The sequence below is a fragment of the Salvelinus fontinalis genome, chromosome 4 (assembly GCF_029448725.1).
Source record: "Salvelinus fontinalis isolate EN_2023a chromosome 4, ASM2944872v1, whole genome shotgun sequence".
NCBI classification, from domain to species: domain Eukaryota; kingdom Metazoa; phylum Chordata; class Actinopteri; order Salmoniformes; family Salmonidae; genus Salvelinus; species Salvelinus fontinalis.
The window spans coordinates 51,277,858-51,294,647 of record NC_074668.1 but is presented as its reverse complement, the minus strand read 5'-3'; the positions used below and the strand labels follow the sequence as shown (position 1 = coordinate 51,294,647).

General features: G+C 43.7%; 1 protein-coding gene across 1 annotated transcript in view; it reads left to right on the top strand.

Moving 5' to 3' along the window:
* cfap77 (cilia and flagella associated protein 77) overlaps positions 1–15,622 on the top strand; it is a 75,249-nt gene extending 59,627 nt beyond the window's left edge. Inside the window, exons 5-7 of the mRNA XM_055920534.1 lie at positions 12,730–12,835; positions 13,228–13,329; positions 14,989–15,622. Of these exons, the coding sequence (XP_055776509.1) occupies positions 12,730–12,835; positions 13,228–13,329; positions 14,989–15,111 (331 nt within the window). The 3' untranslated portion in view covers positions 15,112–15,622. The remainder of the gene's footprint in view (positions 1–12,729; positions 12,836–13,227; positions 13,330–14,988) is intronic.
* The last annotated feature ends 1,168 nt before the right edge of the window (positions 15,623–16,790 follow it).

Here is a 16,790-nt window from a genome sequence, read left to right as displayed (position 1 = left end):
GGCAGGCGCCCTTAGCTCCCGAGGTTAGGGAGAAAACTGCTTTTGCCACCCCTGATGGGCTGTCCCACAACAGGAAGCTGCCCTTTGGGTTGCACGGGCCCCACCCACCTTCCAGAGGTTGATGGACCGGGTTCTCCGTCCCCATCGCGAGTACGCGGCGGCCTACCTCGATATTGTAATCCATGGGAGCGAGTGGGAGACCCATCTAAACCAGGTGAGCGTGGTATTTCAGGCCTTACAGGGGGGGGGAGGCTGAGTACCTGGGGTACTCGGGAGGGGATGTGTAAAACCCCAGGTGAAGAAAATGGAGGCGATTCAGGACTGGCCACGCCCCCTCACCATGAAGCAGGTACGCACGTTTATGGGGTTGACTAGTTACTACCAGAGATTTATCCCCCACTTTGCCTCCCTAGCCAGCCCCCTGACAGATCTGACCAGGAGCTGTCTGCTCGCCCAGGTGATGTGGACAAAGGAGATGGAGAAAGATTTCCAGGGCCTAAAGGGAGCCCTGTGTTCTGGACCCGTGCTGGTGACGCCGGACTACTCCAAACCACTGGTGATACAGACCGATGCATCTGAAACAGGGGTGGGTGCCCGTCCTATAACAGCTACAAGAAGGTGAGGAACACCCAATTGTATACATTAGTCGAAGCTGTTGCCGAGGGAACAAAGATATTCCACTGTGGAGAAAGAATGTCTCGCGATCAAGTGGGCGCTGGAGACTCTAAAATATTACTTATTGGGACGGCACAACCACTGGTTTGGATGTCACGGAATAAGGACAGTAACACCCGGATCACTCGCTGGTTCCTTTCCTTACAGCCCTTTGCTTTCTCTGTCGTCCACAGATCAGGTGCAGCCCATGGAAATGCTGATACCCTCTCCAGGAGGGATGCTCTAGGGAGCTGGGGGGGATAAAAGCCTCAGGGGTGCAGCCCGCTGGCTCCACCCCCGCACCTTATATGGACTTCCTGCCCCAACGAGGCAAGCCGGTGGAGCTTTAAGCGCTTGGGGATAAGAGGAAGCAGGCTGACCGAGAGGGAAACACCTGTTATGGAGAGTGTGAGAAGCGGGAGAATTATCTGTACGATTGCCCGTTGTGAACTGGTTGCTGGATCCCCCCGTGTGCAAATATCCCTAATAAATTCCCCCATTTGCATTCTAGTTGTGCTCCCTGTGCGTGTTTGGTTATTGAACTTGGTGACGTGGAAACCCCACACCCTTGAGCCTGCTACAATATAGTTTCACAGACGTATTGTAGCATTTTTTTTCTGGTTTGTGCGAAATCGTTAAGAATAATATAAAACCATTCTGCACACCACCAAGGTGAATCGGTTTAGTCTTGACTCTTGGTTGACATTGTTGGGGGATGGGTAACGTATTGATGCTCGTGTGCCAAATCAACACAAATTTGTTTCTATTAGTCTTTGTTACTACTTTTTTATATTTATGAGTCTTATTTTTATATTTATATAGTTTTAAATGTTACGATTATTTATCCGCCAGAGAGAGAAGACAGGGAAGAAACCACCATTTACCTTCCTATAGGCTGCTGTAGCCTACATATTTACTTAGTTGGTCATTCTATAGTTTTCATGGAATTTTAGTGGTAATTAAATATCATTTATTGAGAATCTATCAGAAATATTTTTACCAGGTCCATGTATTCTCAAATTGAAAAGAATGAAGGAGCGCCGCTCCTCCACATTTCGGCAGCACTCCATTCCTGCTATGAAGCATTCACAGCCAGTAGTATAAAGCATTCAGTTAGTACTATGGAGCGTTCAGTCAGTATTTAGTCAGTACTTTGAAAAGCATTGCAATGTTGCTTTTTGTTCTATGTTGCTCTGTCTGTATGCTACGTCTTGCTTGTCCTATGTTGCTCTGCGTGTGCTCACTGCTCAATGATTGTCTATATTGTAATTGTTTTTAATAACCTGCGCAGGGACTGCGGTTTAAAATTAGCCGGCTGGCTAAAACCGGCACTTTTACTGAAACGTTGATTAATGTGCAGTGTCCCTGTAAAAATAAACTCAATGCTGACATGGGTCTGGAGACAAATTATAGAAATATAAAGCCCATCATCCACACATATTCTTTCACTGTGCATTTTGATACTTGGAATTGGTTTAAGAAAGACATTATGGAAGTGGACGTGTTAATTCCTATTGTCTGATCCTGCTGGCTCTCACACGACATAGCCACTGGCTGAGAGCGGAGGCTGGGGATGGAAAAGAGTGGGAGGGCATGGGGTGGTAGAGGGACTATGTGAGAAAGAAAATGATGCCTCCACCATCATGTGACAGGGGATCTCACATCACATCCTAATTGTAGTAGGATTGTCACAATACCAGTATACGTTGATACCACAAAACTCAATTTTCCATGGCAAAAAAGAAAACACGAAGCAGACTAAACTCTATGGTCCTCCGGAAATAAACAAATGTTACTCTTGGTGACAACAGAAGGCTGTGTGTTTGGAACATTAGCACTTTTGCTCAACAAATAAGGCTGGCATTCAGTTCAAGTGCATTGCCCTTCACTTTTAAAGGTAATTTACGATTGGCTGACATCAAGTATTTACCATGAATGTGATCTCTGCGAATGTCAGGGAAATTATCTTTAATAGGTACATCGCTGGTTGCGCAGTGCTGCAACGGGCCTTTAAATGAATCCTGGCCGATGTCAGCTTCATGTTTTGTTTCCTAGCCATAATACTTCTGAGTGTTGCACTACTGGTATCGTGAAAACCCTCAAATGCAGGGATTGTTACGATGAGGCAAATGGACATAGGTTCCAAGAATCCTGTCTATCTTCTCCCTCCTTGTGGGCAATGGATCCGTAAAATGGAGCAGGATTATTTGGCTAACGCCCTTGTGTGCAGTTGCTCTCCTTCTCCGAGTATTTCCCCATCCCTCTCTCTTTTTCCCCTCTTGGTGTCAGGGGAAGGTTTATCTTCTATCTTGACGCTTGGGCCTGTGAGGGGGCTGAGGCAGGGTCACGGGGAGGGAGGGGGGAACCATGACAGATAAAATCATGGTTCCCTGGGGACTTGTTTGGCCCCACACCCTATCCACCAAATGCCAAGGTGAACTCTTGTGTGCATGAGTTAGGATCCTACTACTGAAGCCCCCCTTCCCCCATGCATATGACAACACACTGATGCTGCTGATGATGATGATAACAACACACACAGTCCTAGAGCTATGTATTCTGAAAGAGAACATAACATCCTATAACAGTCACTCTCTACACTTGTGAGTGACTCTTTAATCACACTTATGAAATTGGAGAAGGAATGCTTACACTCCGCTCTAGGTGGTCTTATTTCCGCCATGATAGAAAAGAGGAATGCTCAGATCCAGGCAGACCGGACGGGCAGGGACCAATACTCTCTCCTCTTCTCCAGACCAGGCTGCTTGTAGCGGGGCTCCTGTAGCACCCCTGTCCAACTTTATTAGGGCTCGTGGAGAGGGGATGAGTGCAGGGGCATGTGGCGTGCACTAATGAAGCAATAAAAGTCACCACGGGGGGTGGAGCTGGAGGGGAGGGGCCTGCAGGTTACCAGTGCCAAGGCAGGCGTTAATTGAGACGTCCCAATAACTCATATTACCTCCGTATTGCACATATCACAGAGCGAGAGCGAGATAATGGTGGGAGAGTTCCTCGAATCCTCCTCCATGGTAATAGGTTCTGCGTCCCATATGGCACCCATTTGGGCCTTGGTCAAAAGTAGTGCACTATTTAGAGAATACCCACTGTGCACATCAGATTATTTCAACATCAATTACTGGATAATATTTGGTTGAGACATTGATCAATGAGATTCCAACCTATATTCACCCACTCAAAAAGACAGCCAAAAGTTGAATTTCCAATCTGTTATCAATATGCATTCAACCATCTAAAAGCACAACAAAATTCCAATAGAAAAACAAAGGTGGTGGGGGGCTTGCTGAGTTTTTCTCCGCAAATATAGGAGTAATAATGGGCAAGTTTACACATTTTATGAGGGGGGGGGGTCAGGGAATGCTGCAGCACCCTTAGCACCCCTACTTCCTGCGGCTATGCCTGCGACAACCTATGAATGCTGCTGTGTCTTGAACATGCATGCTTTATATGATTACACCAGAATAAATGTATAGTCAGAGGCGTCATGCACCCATTATCTTAGAGGGGGCATGATGTACGTGAGGGTGGAGGGCATTTTTCAAACAATCTAGAATCATATTCATTATGTCTAATTGTATATTTTCTGCATAGGTTATCTAAGCATACTTATTTACCTGTTCAATTGTCATTTTAATGAGGGTGTCATTTTGACTGTTATAAATCACACATCTCAATATACTGCACTAACATGCCTAGGATATTACATCCAAATTACAACGCAGTACATGGAATCATAACACGTCAATGCAGGTGCATATTATGGCATGATATTTACACTGGAAAAAAACATGAAGGCAACTTGTAAAGTGTTTAGTCACATGTTTCATGAGCTGAAATAAAAGATCCCAGAAATGTTCCATATGCCCAAAAAGTTTTGTGCACAAATTTGTTTACATCTCTGTTAGAGAGCATGTCTCCTTGCCAAGATAAACCATCCACCTGACAGGTGTGGCATATCAAGAAGCTGATTAAACAGCATGATCATTACACAGGTGCACTTTGTGTTGGGGACAAAAGGCCACTCTAAAATGTGCAGTTTTGTGACACAACACACAGATGTCTTAAGTTTTAAGGGAACGCGCAGTTGGAATGCTGACTGCAGGAATGTTCACCAGAGCTGTTGCCAGATAATTGAATGTTCATTTCTCTACCAATGTTGTTGTAGAGAATTTGGCTGCAATGTGCAACCGGCCTCACAACCGCAGACCACGTGTATGGCGTCGGGTGGGCGAGTGGTTTGCTGATGTCAACGTTGTACACAGAGTGCCCCATGGTGGCGGTGGGGTTATGTATGGGCAGGCATAAGCTACGAAGAATGAACACAATTGCATTTTATCAATTGCAATTTGAATGCACAGAGATACCTTCACGAGATCCTGAGGTCCATTGTTGTGCCATCACCTCATGTTTCAGCATGATAATACACGGCCCAATGTCACAAGGGTCTGTACACAATTCCTGGAAGCTGAAAATGTCAGAGTTTCATGGCCTGCATACTCACCAGACATGTCACCCATTGAGCATGTTTGGGATGCTCTGGATTGACGTGTACGACAGCTTGTTCCAGTTCCAGCCAATATCCAGCAACTTCGCACAGCCATTGAAGAGGAGTGGGACAACATTCCACAGGAAACAATCAACATGCAATGGAGATGTGTCACGCTGCATGGAGATGTGTCACTACTGACTGGTTTTCTGATCCACGCCCCTACCTTTTTAAAAAAGGTATCTGTGACCAACAGATGCATATCTGTATTCCCAGTCATGTGAAATCCATAGATCAGGCCCTAATGAATTTATTTAAATTGATTGATTTCGTTATAGGAACTGTATCTCAGTAAAATATTTGAATGTGTTGCGTGTATATGTTTGTTCAGTACAATACACAAATATCATGATATTATCATAAGGTGTCAGATTACATTTAAACCAAGTATTTTTCTGCCTATCCAAGCATACCTCTTGAGATGTCTGTATCCTCCTGACTGGTGGTTATTTTTTTAAAGAAACTAAATATGCTTCTCTGCTAAAATCTGGGTAAATTATTTGAAAGGAATGCAAGTCTTGTTCAGTACATTTTAATAATTGCTTGCTTTTCTAAAATCTAGCAACCTTGCCAGCAGGTATGCCAGCAAAGATGGTTAGACAAACTACTCTAACTTTGATAGCCTGAAATGGCTTAGTAGCTAATTGTGGTTGGGAGATACTTTTCTATAAACTCAACAAAAAAAGAAATGTCCTCTCACTGTCAAATGCGTTTATTTTCAGCAAACTTAACAGCTGTAAATATTTGGATGAACATAACAACATTCAACAACTGAGGCATGAACTGAACAAGTTCCACAGACATGTGACTAACAGAAATGGAATAATGTGTCCCTGAACAAATGGGGGGTCAAAATCAAAAGTAACAATCAGTATCTGGTGTGGCCACCGGCTGCAGTGCATCTCCTCCTCATGGACTACACCAGATTTGCCAGTTCTTGCCTTGAGATGTTACCCCACTCTTCCACCAAGGCACCTACAAGTTCCCAGACATTTCTGGGGGTAATGGCCCTAGCCCTTACCCTCCGATCCAACAGGTCTCAGACGTACTCAATGGGATTGAGATCCAGGCTCTTTGCTGGCCATGGCAGAACACTGACATTCCTGTCTTGCAGGAAATCACACACAGAACGAGCAGTATGGCTGGTGGAATTGTCATGCTGGAGGGTCATGTCAGGATGAGCCTGCATGAAGGGTACCACATGAGGGCCTTGGTGTAATGCTTATTCCTTCGACGATAAACGCGAATCCGACCCTCACCCCTGGTGAGACAAAACCGCGACTCGTCAGTGAAGAGCACTTTTGCCAGTCCTGTCTGGTCCAGCGATGGTGGGTTTGTGCCCATAGGCGACGTTGTTGCCGGTGATGTCTGGTGAGGACCTGCCTTACAACAGGCCTACAAGCCCTCAGTCCAGCCTCTCTAGGCCTATTGCGGACAGTCTGAGCACTGATGGGGGGATTGTGCAATCCTGGTGTAACTCGGGCAGTTGTTGTTGCCATCCTGTACCTGTCCCGCAGGTGTGATGTTTGGATGTACTGATCCTGTGCAAGTGTTGTTACATGTGGTCTGCCACTGCGAGGATGATCAGGTGTCCGTCCTGTCTCCCTGTCGCTCTGTTTTAGGCATCTCACAGTACGGACATTGCAATTTATTGCCCTGGCCACATCTGCAGTCCTCATGCCTCCTTGCAGCATGCCTAAGGCACATTCACGCAGATTAGCAGGGACCCTGGGCATCTTAATGTTTGTGTTTTTCAGAGTCAGTAGAAAGGCCTCTTTAGTGTCCTAAGTTTTCATAACTGTGACCTTAATTGCCTACCGTCTTTAAGCTGTTGGTGTCTTAACGACCGTTCCACAGGTGCATGTTCATTAATTGTTTATGGTTCATTGAGCAAGCATGGGAAACAGTGTTTAAACTCTTTACAATGAAGATCTGTGAAGTTATTTGGATTTTTACAAATTATCTTTGAAAGACAGGGTCCTGAAAAAGTGACGTTTCTTTTTTTGTTGAGTTTATATAGTGTGTGGACACCCCTTCAAATTAGTGAATTTGGCTATTTCAGGCACATCCGTTGCTGACAGGTGTATAAAATCAGTAGATTGGCAGTAGAATGGCCTTACTGAAGAGCTCAGCTACTTTCAATGTGGCACCGCCATAGGATGCGACCTTTCCAACAAGTCAGTTGGTCAAATTTCTGCCCTGCTAGAGCTGCCCGGGTCAACTGTAAGTGCTGTTATTGTGATGTGGAAACATCTAGGAGCAACAACGGCTCAGCCGCGTAGTGGTAGGCCACACAAGCTTACAGAACGGGACCGCCGAGTGCTGAAGCACGTAGCACGTAAAAATTGTCTGTTTCCAACTTTGTGGCAACAGTTCGGGGATGGTGCTTTCCTGTTCAGCATGACAATGTCCCCTGCACAAAGTAGGGTCCATACAGAAATGGTTTGTCAAGATCTGTGTGGAGGAACTTGACTGGCCTTCACAGAGCACTGACCTCAACCCCTTCAAACACCTTTGGGATGAATTGGAACGCAGACTGCGAGCCAGACCTAATCGCCCAACATCAGTGTCCAACCTCACTAATGCTCTTGTGGCTGAATGGAAACAAGTCCCCGCAGAAATGTTCCAACATCTAGTGGAAAGCCTTCCCAGAAGAGGCTGTTATAGCAGCAAAGGGGGGACCATATTAATGCCCATGATTTTGGAATGAGATGTTCGACGAGCAGGTGTCCACATACTTTTTTCCATTTCCATTTTATTTATTCATCGAGAAGGAATCAATAGGCTACAAAGCTAGATCAAATTAATTTAGCAAAGATACCTCCTTTGAGTTCTGCCCATCACCGGCAGCTAAAATCAATTTAAATGCTGTGTGTCACTCTACACACTCTCTTTTGTTCTGTGGTGCACCTTAGAAGGAAAAACTTACTGGGGAGAATAGGGAGGGGGGGTACTCTCTGCATTGTACAGTCAATGTGCCTCCTCCGCAAAATACAGCTGACAGATATTTTTATAAATAATTATGAAAAACCTGGGAATAAAAATGAAGTTTAGTAAAAAGAAATTACAAGACAAATCAGAGGGGGCACGTGCTCTTGTGCACCCTATGGCAAGATGCATCTGTGTATAGCAGGGGTGTCAAAGTCAAATGGACGGAGGGCCAAATAAAAAATTTAGCTACAAGCCGAGGGCCGGACTGTTCGAATGTTCATTGAAAAAATTTTAAATTACGCATATAGTCTAGTGAACCTAATTGAACCTACTGAAAACCTAACAAATATATTCCAATATGATCAGATAAATAAAGCAATATTTTCTTATGGCTCTGTCAGTAATCTTTAATTTTCAACAGACACAAAAGACAAATTTCCTTTATATAAAAATCCCCATAACATGAACATTAAATGAAAGAAACCGGTATTCAAGGCACCATCAGTAGCCTATATTTTCTATTTTAGCAAAAGTGGGCTAAATTTACTTCAAAGAAAAAAACAATAATAGCAATTTTCTATCATCCACTCAACTGAAATATTTTTAAAATATAATTGGATTGAAATACAATAAAATAAAGTGCAAAAATCTATTAATCAAAAACAACACTTTGTTTAAGGAGAAGTAACATGCAGTGAAAACAAATATTAAACTTTAACTTTTAAACTTGAACTGAGTAAAAACTCTAAATATGTGATTGCACAGTAATGTTCACTTGTTTGAGGTTGAGGGTGATACTTGGTGGTGTCCCATCTTTTCCACAAGTTCATCAATGTTCGGGGTAAGGCTCTGAGCTGAGGAAATCCTCAGAATTGAGTGGAGGTGTTCAGCAGTAAGTCGACTTCTGTGTGATGTTTTGTTCAGGTTCATCAAAGAAAACAGTTGTTCACACAGGTATGTGCTGCCAAACATAGACAACGTTTGAGCAGCCTGGATGCGCAGCTGGGGCATTGTGTCGGGGAGGAAACGGGCGAACTCCGCAGCACCCACTGCCGCATATTTTGCCCTCAGTGCATCATTGCATTGGAGGTCAATCAACTCCATTTGGAGGTTTGGTGGTGAGCTTTCCACGTCAACAGCAAATGGGTTACCGAGCAGTTCCAACCTGCTTTTTTGTGCTTCAAAGTCAGCAAATCGGCGTCGAAAGTCAGCGGCAAGCATACCTATTTTATCAGCCAACTGTGCGCTCGGGAACGCACTGGTAGAGAGCTTCTCTTTCATGGTCTGGCAGCTGGGAAAGTGGCTCAAATTTTCTTTCCGCATCTGCGTCTCCCACAGAGTCAGTTTGGTTTTAAATGCCTTCACTGTACTGTACATATCAGAGATGACATGATCCCGACCCTGCAGCTGCAAGTTCATTGCATTCAGATGACTCGTAATGTCACACAGAAAAGCCATTTCACACAGAAACATTTCGTCTCGGAGTTGTGTTGTGTCTTTCCCTTTGCTGTCCAAGAACAGACAAATCTCCTCACGAAGCTCGAAACATCTTTGAAGCACCTTTCCCTGGCTTAGCCATCGCACCTCTGTGTGATAAGGCAAATCACCATGCTCCGTTTCTAACTCCGTCAGAAATGCCTTGAACTGGCGGTGATTCAAACCTTTGGCTCTGATAAAGTTAACTGTGCGCGTGATGATGCTCATTACATGCTCCATTTTCAAGGCTTTACCGCACAACGCTTCCTGGTGTATGATACAATGATAAGCTGTCAGCTCACCTGTCGCGTTTTCCTCTTGCATCTTTTCCCGTATCTTCGCCACCAGTCCGCTCCTGTGTCCACACATCGCAGGTGCTCCGTCGGTTGTCAAACCCACGAGTTTTTCCCAAGGCAGCTCCATCTCATTTACACATCTTGACACCTCTTCATACAAATCATGCCCCGTAGTTGTGCCATGCATAGGACGTAAAGCCAAAAACTCCTCTGTCACGCTTAGGCTGGAGTCCACTCCGCGGATGAAAATTGACAACTGGGCAATGTCAGAAATGTCGGTGCTCTCATCCACAGCCAAGGAATATGCAATGAAATCTTTTCCCTTTTTCACAAGCTGCTCTTTTAGATTGATGGACAACTGGTCTACTCTCTCGGCAATGGTGTTTCTGCTCAGACTCACATTTAAAAAGAGTTGCCTTTTTTCTGGGCAAACTTCGTCACAAACTTTAATCATGCAGTTTTTGATGAAATCCCCCTCCGTAAATGGCCGGGCTGATTTAGCGATCTCTTCTGCCAAAATAAAACTGGCCTTGACAGCAGCCTGGCCTTGTGATTTGGCTTTTTTGAACAGAGCCTGTCGAGATTTGAGGCCTCGTTTTAATTCCTCTGCCTTTTGTAGCCTTTGTTCCATGTCCATATTCTTGTTTTTGTCCGCGTGTTTCGTTTCATAATGTCGTCTCAGATTATACTCTTTCAGTACCGCCACACTTTCTCCACACAGAAGACACACAGGTTTTCCAGCTACCTCCGTGAACATATACTCCGACTCCCACCTTGTTTGAAACCCCCGGTTCTCAGTGTCCACCTTCCGTTTTGCCATTTTTGATGGGTATCTGAAAGTTAATTTTACTGTGATGCTGACGACTGCTGTGCCAATAAATATTGAAATGAAGCAGCCTACTGCTCGGTGCGTCACCGTTGCATTGTGGGAAATGTAGTATTGGTGCGTGTAAAAGATCTGCGGGCTGCCGGCTTGCTGCGGTCTGCGGGCCGGTTCTAATAATAAATCAAGATCATCCCAGGGGCCGTAAAAAACCTTCTCGCGGGCCGGATGTGGCCCGCGGGCCTTGACTCTGACATATGTGGTGTATAGTTACAGTAGCCTCAAAATGTGGCTGTGGATGTGTTACTCATTTTAAGGTTGAATATCACATTAGTTTGTAAGATAGCCTTAACTTGGGCCTCCCAAGTGGCGCAGCCGTCTAAGGCACTGCATCGCAGTGCTAGAGGCATCACCTCATCTCAGTACTAGAGGCGTCACTTATGACCCGGGTTCGATCCCAGAAGGTATCACTACCGGCCGTGATCGGGAGTCCCATAGGGTGGCGCACAATTGGCCCAGTGTCGTCTGGGTTAGGGGAGGGTTTGGCCAGTGGGGCTTTACTTGGCTCATTGTGCTCTAGGGACTTCTTGTGGCGGGCCGGGCGCCTCTAGGCTGACCTCGGTAGTCAGGTGAAAAGTGTTTCCTCCGGCACATTGGTGCGGCTGGCTTCTGGGTTAAGCAGGCGGGTGTTATTACGAAGCGCGGTTTGGCGAGTAATGTTTCGGGGGACGCATGACTCGACCTTCGCCTCCCGAGCACTTTGGGGAGTTGCAGAGATGAGACAAGTTCGAAATTGGAGAGAAAAAGGGGGTAAAAAAATATATATTTATGCACATATATATTTAAAAAAAGATCACCTTAACTTTAGGCTATTTACTGTACTACAAAAGTAATATCCAATTGTGTTTGGTTGACAATGCAACTAAATATCAACATTTAAAGGAGATATTTACATCTCAGCCCATTCTTTAACTTTTGGTCGAGTTGGAGACGTGAATCCAACACATAATTAATAGGCTATTTATTGTATTTCAATCTCGAGACATGAATCCAAAACATCAATTATTCATTTGGAATTTTAAAAAATACTGGAAATAAAGCCAGACTAATCAGTGACACAGATGGAACAATCCACACAGAACATGAATCTCCTTGAAATGTTTATATTAGGTTGCGTTGACAACTAAACACATAATTCAATATCACTACATGTTATTAAATTTGAAATCAACTGGAGCTTGAAACCCTAGGCTTATTGTATTCTACAATTTTTTATGCTGGGTTGAATTGAAACAATAGCTGTTGATGACTTTGTAAATGCTATAGGCTTAAATAGCATGATTGATTATACAGTATATGAGTGATAAAGTATGGGCACGTTTAATTTGCTTTGTTAAACCTACCCTTTGGAGTGACTTCGATAGCAACAATGAATCTATTTTCCTTTTTATTCGAGATCCATTCTCAACAATCGTTCCCACGATAGCACATTGGTGATAGTCAGTGACAAATATCCTAGCTAAGCTGGGCTTGGTTCAAATCCTTGATGGGAAACCAAAGGGTAACTGTAGATAGATTAATTATCCAGTAGGAGGTACTGCACAGACTGTTTTTTTCTCATAGTGGATATAATGTTGAAGATCTGACGTTTTAAAGGTACTAATTAAACATTTTATACAAGATTTGTCTTTGTTGATATTTGGTTACCTTGATGACATAATCCTGTGGTTTAAATTTTACCCTCAAAAGAACAGTTTACACTGATTACTTTTTTGAAACCAATGTATTTTCCATGTCACAATACGTTGACAAATGACGTTGAAACAATGTTGATTCAACCAGTTTGTGCCAAGTTGGTAGGAAGTGATTTCAGATGCAGCCACATTCACATTTTTCAGCTGCATCAAAGAGGTCCCTCTTCTAGTGGTCCCCTAGGACAGTCAGTCAGGTCAATGTCAGTCCTGTGTTGTGTTGTGTCGTCTCAGGCCATCCACTCCCATCTGTGAGCTGCTGGAGCACAAGTACGCCCAGCACTGGTTAGAGGAGCAGCAGGCCAAGAAGAGAGCCCTGGAGGAGAGGCAGCTCAACTTGGTGAGATTTGGGGACGAGTGGAGAGGAAAGGAGAGGAGGCTGGTTTGAAGGTAGCCAGGAGCCGTGTTCTCCAGGGTTTGGGTCAATTCCGTTTTCAATTCGGGGGGTGGATTCTGAAATTGCTTATTGCTTCCTATGAGCATTTTTCCATTCATGAATTGAATGTCTATTTACTTCCTGAATTTACTTTATTGAAAACTGAATTGAGCCCAACTCATATGCACTCAATCCTGAAGACTGGCACGCAAGGAAGGGGTTATATTTGTATAATTTTATATAACCTGTTTTGGAGAAGGTATTACCAGCAATAGTAGTAAGTCGTACTTGTAGTGGTGGTAGAATAAGTATTTATATGTATGTCCATTTCTCTTCTGGCGTGGCTTTCCTTGCAGCCTAAGCTGGGCCGCATCCAGGAGACACGGACAACTCTGTTGAGGAAGAGTCGGCCCATGCCTGAGTCCACCCCGCTGTGGAAGCTTCCCCGCTTCCAGCAGGTAAAAGCCCAGTACAGTAACACCAGAGCACAGCTACAGGGTCACCAACACTCCAGCCTAGACAGCCTAACCAGTATTATTGTAGTTGTTCTATTACCGTGCGTGCGTGCGTGCGTGCGTGCGTGCGTGCGTGCGTGTGTGAGTGAGAGAGGTGTATCCTGGTCTGCTGAAGGCATTTCTACACACAGTCCATAGGGAATCAGTGAGGAATGGAAGGCAAAATAGGGAAGGGGAGCAGAATAAAGAATAGACTGCCTTAGGGAATGTTTATAGTCAAATTTAAGATTTCCTCCCTTTCATTTACAACACACAGGCACACGTAGACCTACACACCCTCAGTGATCCCCCTCGCTCACCTACTTCATGGCTAGCACAGGCCTCCAATTAAATCAAAAGTGATGTGTTTTTATTGGTGTTTTACACTGACAAGTGGGCTATCATTGTGACGGCTCTACCTGTCAGCGAGGCAATGAAAATACTCCATTGACAATGGCCACTGCTTCCAATTATGGGGGAATCAGCCTCCTGCCACGCTAACAATCTGCGCACACACACACAGTCTTCCCCACATAACTTTACTTCCCCAATCTTTTCCCATTCCTGCATATATATTTTTGGTGGAAATTACACACAAAATGGGGTGGCGTGCTGCCTGGTGGCAAGGTCTGCATTCTATGCCTGTCAGCTTTAATGAGGCGATTTAAGGTTTATTTTGGCGGCATGCGCACCACTAAAGTCTTTCTTGTCTGACAGCTGACGGTGAAAGGCGAATGTTAACCTTATAAAATACTTAACAATCCTCAGTATTTTCTGTCAAGTAGCATTTCTGATTGCTCTGGGTTCGACATTTGCATCCCTGACTTTTCCGGCGTGATCCGCGTTTCATCTGCTCATCATTTGTTTGTTTGTGTTGTCATTTTTCTTTTGCTTCTCTCAATTCTATCTTTGTTGAATCGCTTGTTTTTTCTTCCCTGTTTCAAAAAGATACTATGGTTCCACAGGATACATGATTTCTTACCAAACAAAGACAACATAACAAACAAGTAAATATTTAAATAAACAAATGACACACAGGCAAAGTTACACTGTGCTTTTTTCTTACTTGTAGATTTGATAAGGGAACTGATTGATAGGAACTGTTTTCTCTGTATTTGAAGCATCCTACACGCGATTTGCAACATGTCAAACGTAAGAAAAAAGTGTGTACTTGCAGGATTAAATGGCACTCCATATCTGAGAACAACTTTTATTCCAAATTCTAAACGTATTTTATACAGTACTCTTCCACAATCCACACACAGAAATCTAAATGACTGGAGGAAAGAGTGAGAAGAGCCGGTGGAGATGCATTAGATGTGCTCCTCAAACTCTCCATCACATCTTTCAGTGGGTTTACTCACACATTGGAGTTAATCCACATGGCAGGTCGCTTTCATTTTGTTTCCAGTGTTGAGCCCTATCTGGCAGGATGGATTGATCGAAGAGCCCAGAGTCATATCTACAAGACTTTCCTACATATCTCTATATAAAACATTGCCATATAAGACTGGGCCAAGTCAAACTCACCATAACATATCTCTATGTAAATCTTGTCAAACTAACCATGTCATATCTCTATACAAGCCAAACTCACCATCACTGTTCGTCTCTTATCTGCAGGTTGGCCCAGCTCTGGACACCTTCCGGGATCCATATGCTAGAAAGAAGGCATTCAATGCACACTTCTCAGACTCAGTGGCACGGACAGGACAGCTGGGCCAGGGAACCTACACTGTGGGCTAAAACATACATAGAGAAGAGTCTATGTAGTAACTGTTTGGGTAGGGAGTAGGGGGCAAAGTCTTATTTTCCAACCGGCCTTAATCAAATTGCTCTCAGATGCAATCAACCTATATGTATTACTGATACTGACAATATTATTATCATGGGATTTTACTGATTTCTAAAACTCCTCAATTACAGATTGGCAAAAAACAAACAGATATTGTACTTCTGGCCAGACTTACACTGTTACCACCACAAGGGTTTGTAATATAATGTTTGTAGACTACACTACTCTTTAACTCAGCGAGAAGGTAAAGTACAATGGTATGAATATGTGTTCCAGGAAAAATAAAGGAAAAATATTTCAAGTTATTAAAATATGCTAATATTGCTTCACTTTTCACTGTTTGTTATTAGGTCACAGCTTGGCTATAAATAATTTTCTCGGGTTGTGTTCCGAGTATAAAACATTTAATGGAAAAGTCAGACTGAATTAGAGTCATTTATTTCAATAAATTCATATTTTCTATTTTTTGTTTGTTTGCCTACATAGAAAATAATGTTTTCTATGTTCATTAGCATAATATAAGGAAAACCACAACCTATACATATGGTACAATACTATATGTATACTGAACAAAAAAGCAACAATTTCATCGATTTTACTGATTTACTGTACATGTAAGGAAATCAGTAAATTAAAAAAAATTAAATAGGCCCTAATCTATAGATTTAATGACTGGGCAGTGGCGCAGCCATGGGTGGGCCTGGAAAAAATCAGAATGAGTTTTTCCACACAAAAGGGCTTTATTACAGACAGACATACAGCTCAGTTTCATCAGCTGTACGGCTGGCTGGTCTCAGACAATCCCGCAGGTGATGAAGCTGGATGTGGAGGTCCTGGGCTGGCGTGGTTACATGTGGTCTGCGGTTTTGAGGCTGGTTGGAAGTACAGCCATATTCTCTAAAACAACATAAAACGGCTTATGGTAGAGAAATGAACATTACATTCTCTGGTAACAGCTCTGGTGGACATTCCTGCAGTCAGCATGCCAATTGCACACTCCTTCAAAACTTGAGACATCTGTGGCATTGTGTTATTTCAGCTCATGAAACATGGGACCAACACTTTTACATGTTGCGTATTTATTTTTGTTCAGTACATATACCTGACACTCCCAAACTCACTCCACAGCAACCCCAGTAGATGAGCTGAGCACAACTGCAGATCACAGCACCATTATAAAGGGTGTCATGCTGATTGCTAAGCCATAGCGCTTTCTCCCGAGCCAGTTCATACCAAGATGAGAAACTCGGGACCTCTGCCTCACAAATACACATGACAGGCCTCCTGAAGCATTCTAACCTGTTGCGCTACTGCAGGCTAAGGAGTGAGTTTCATAGATCCTCATCTGCTACATCTCCTTAAATATCAGACTGGGAGGAACTGACATACATGCCCCCCCCCCCCCCCCCCCCCATTTTACCTACACCTAACATGCCAATTCAACAAATATGAATATGTAAACATTGAAATACATATTTCTGCAGTGGCAAGAAGTGAAAACATAAACAACCCTGTTAGACATGGATTACCAAGGAAAAGGTACATCTAGGTTACCAGAGGACTATTGCCAGCGTTGGTAAAGGTGTAATGAATCAGTGTGGAAAATATCTGTACGGAGATATAATTTATT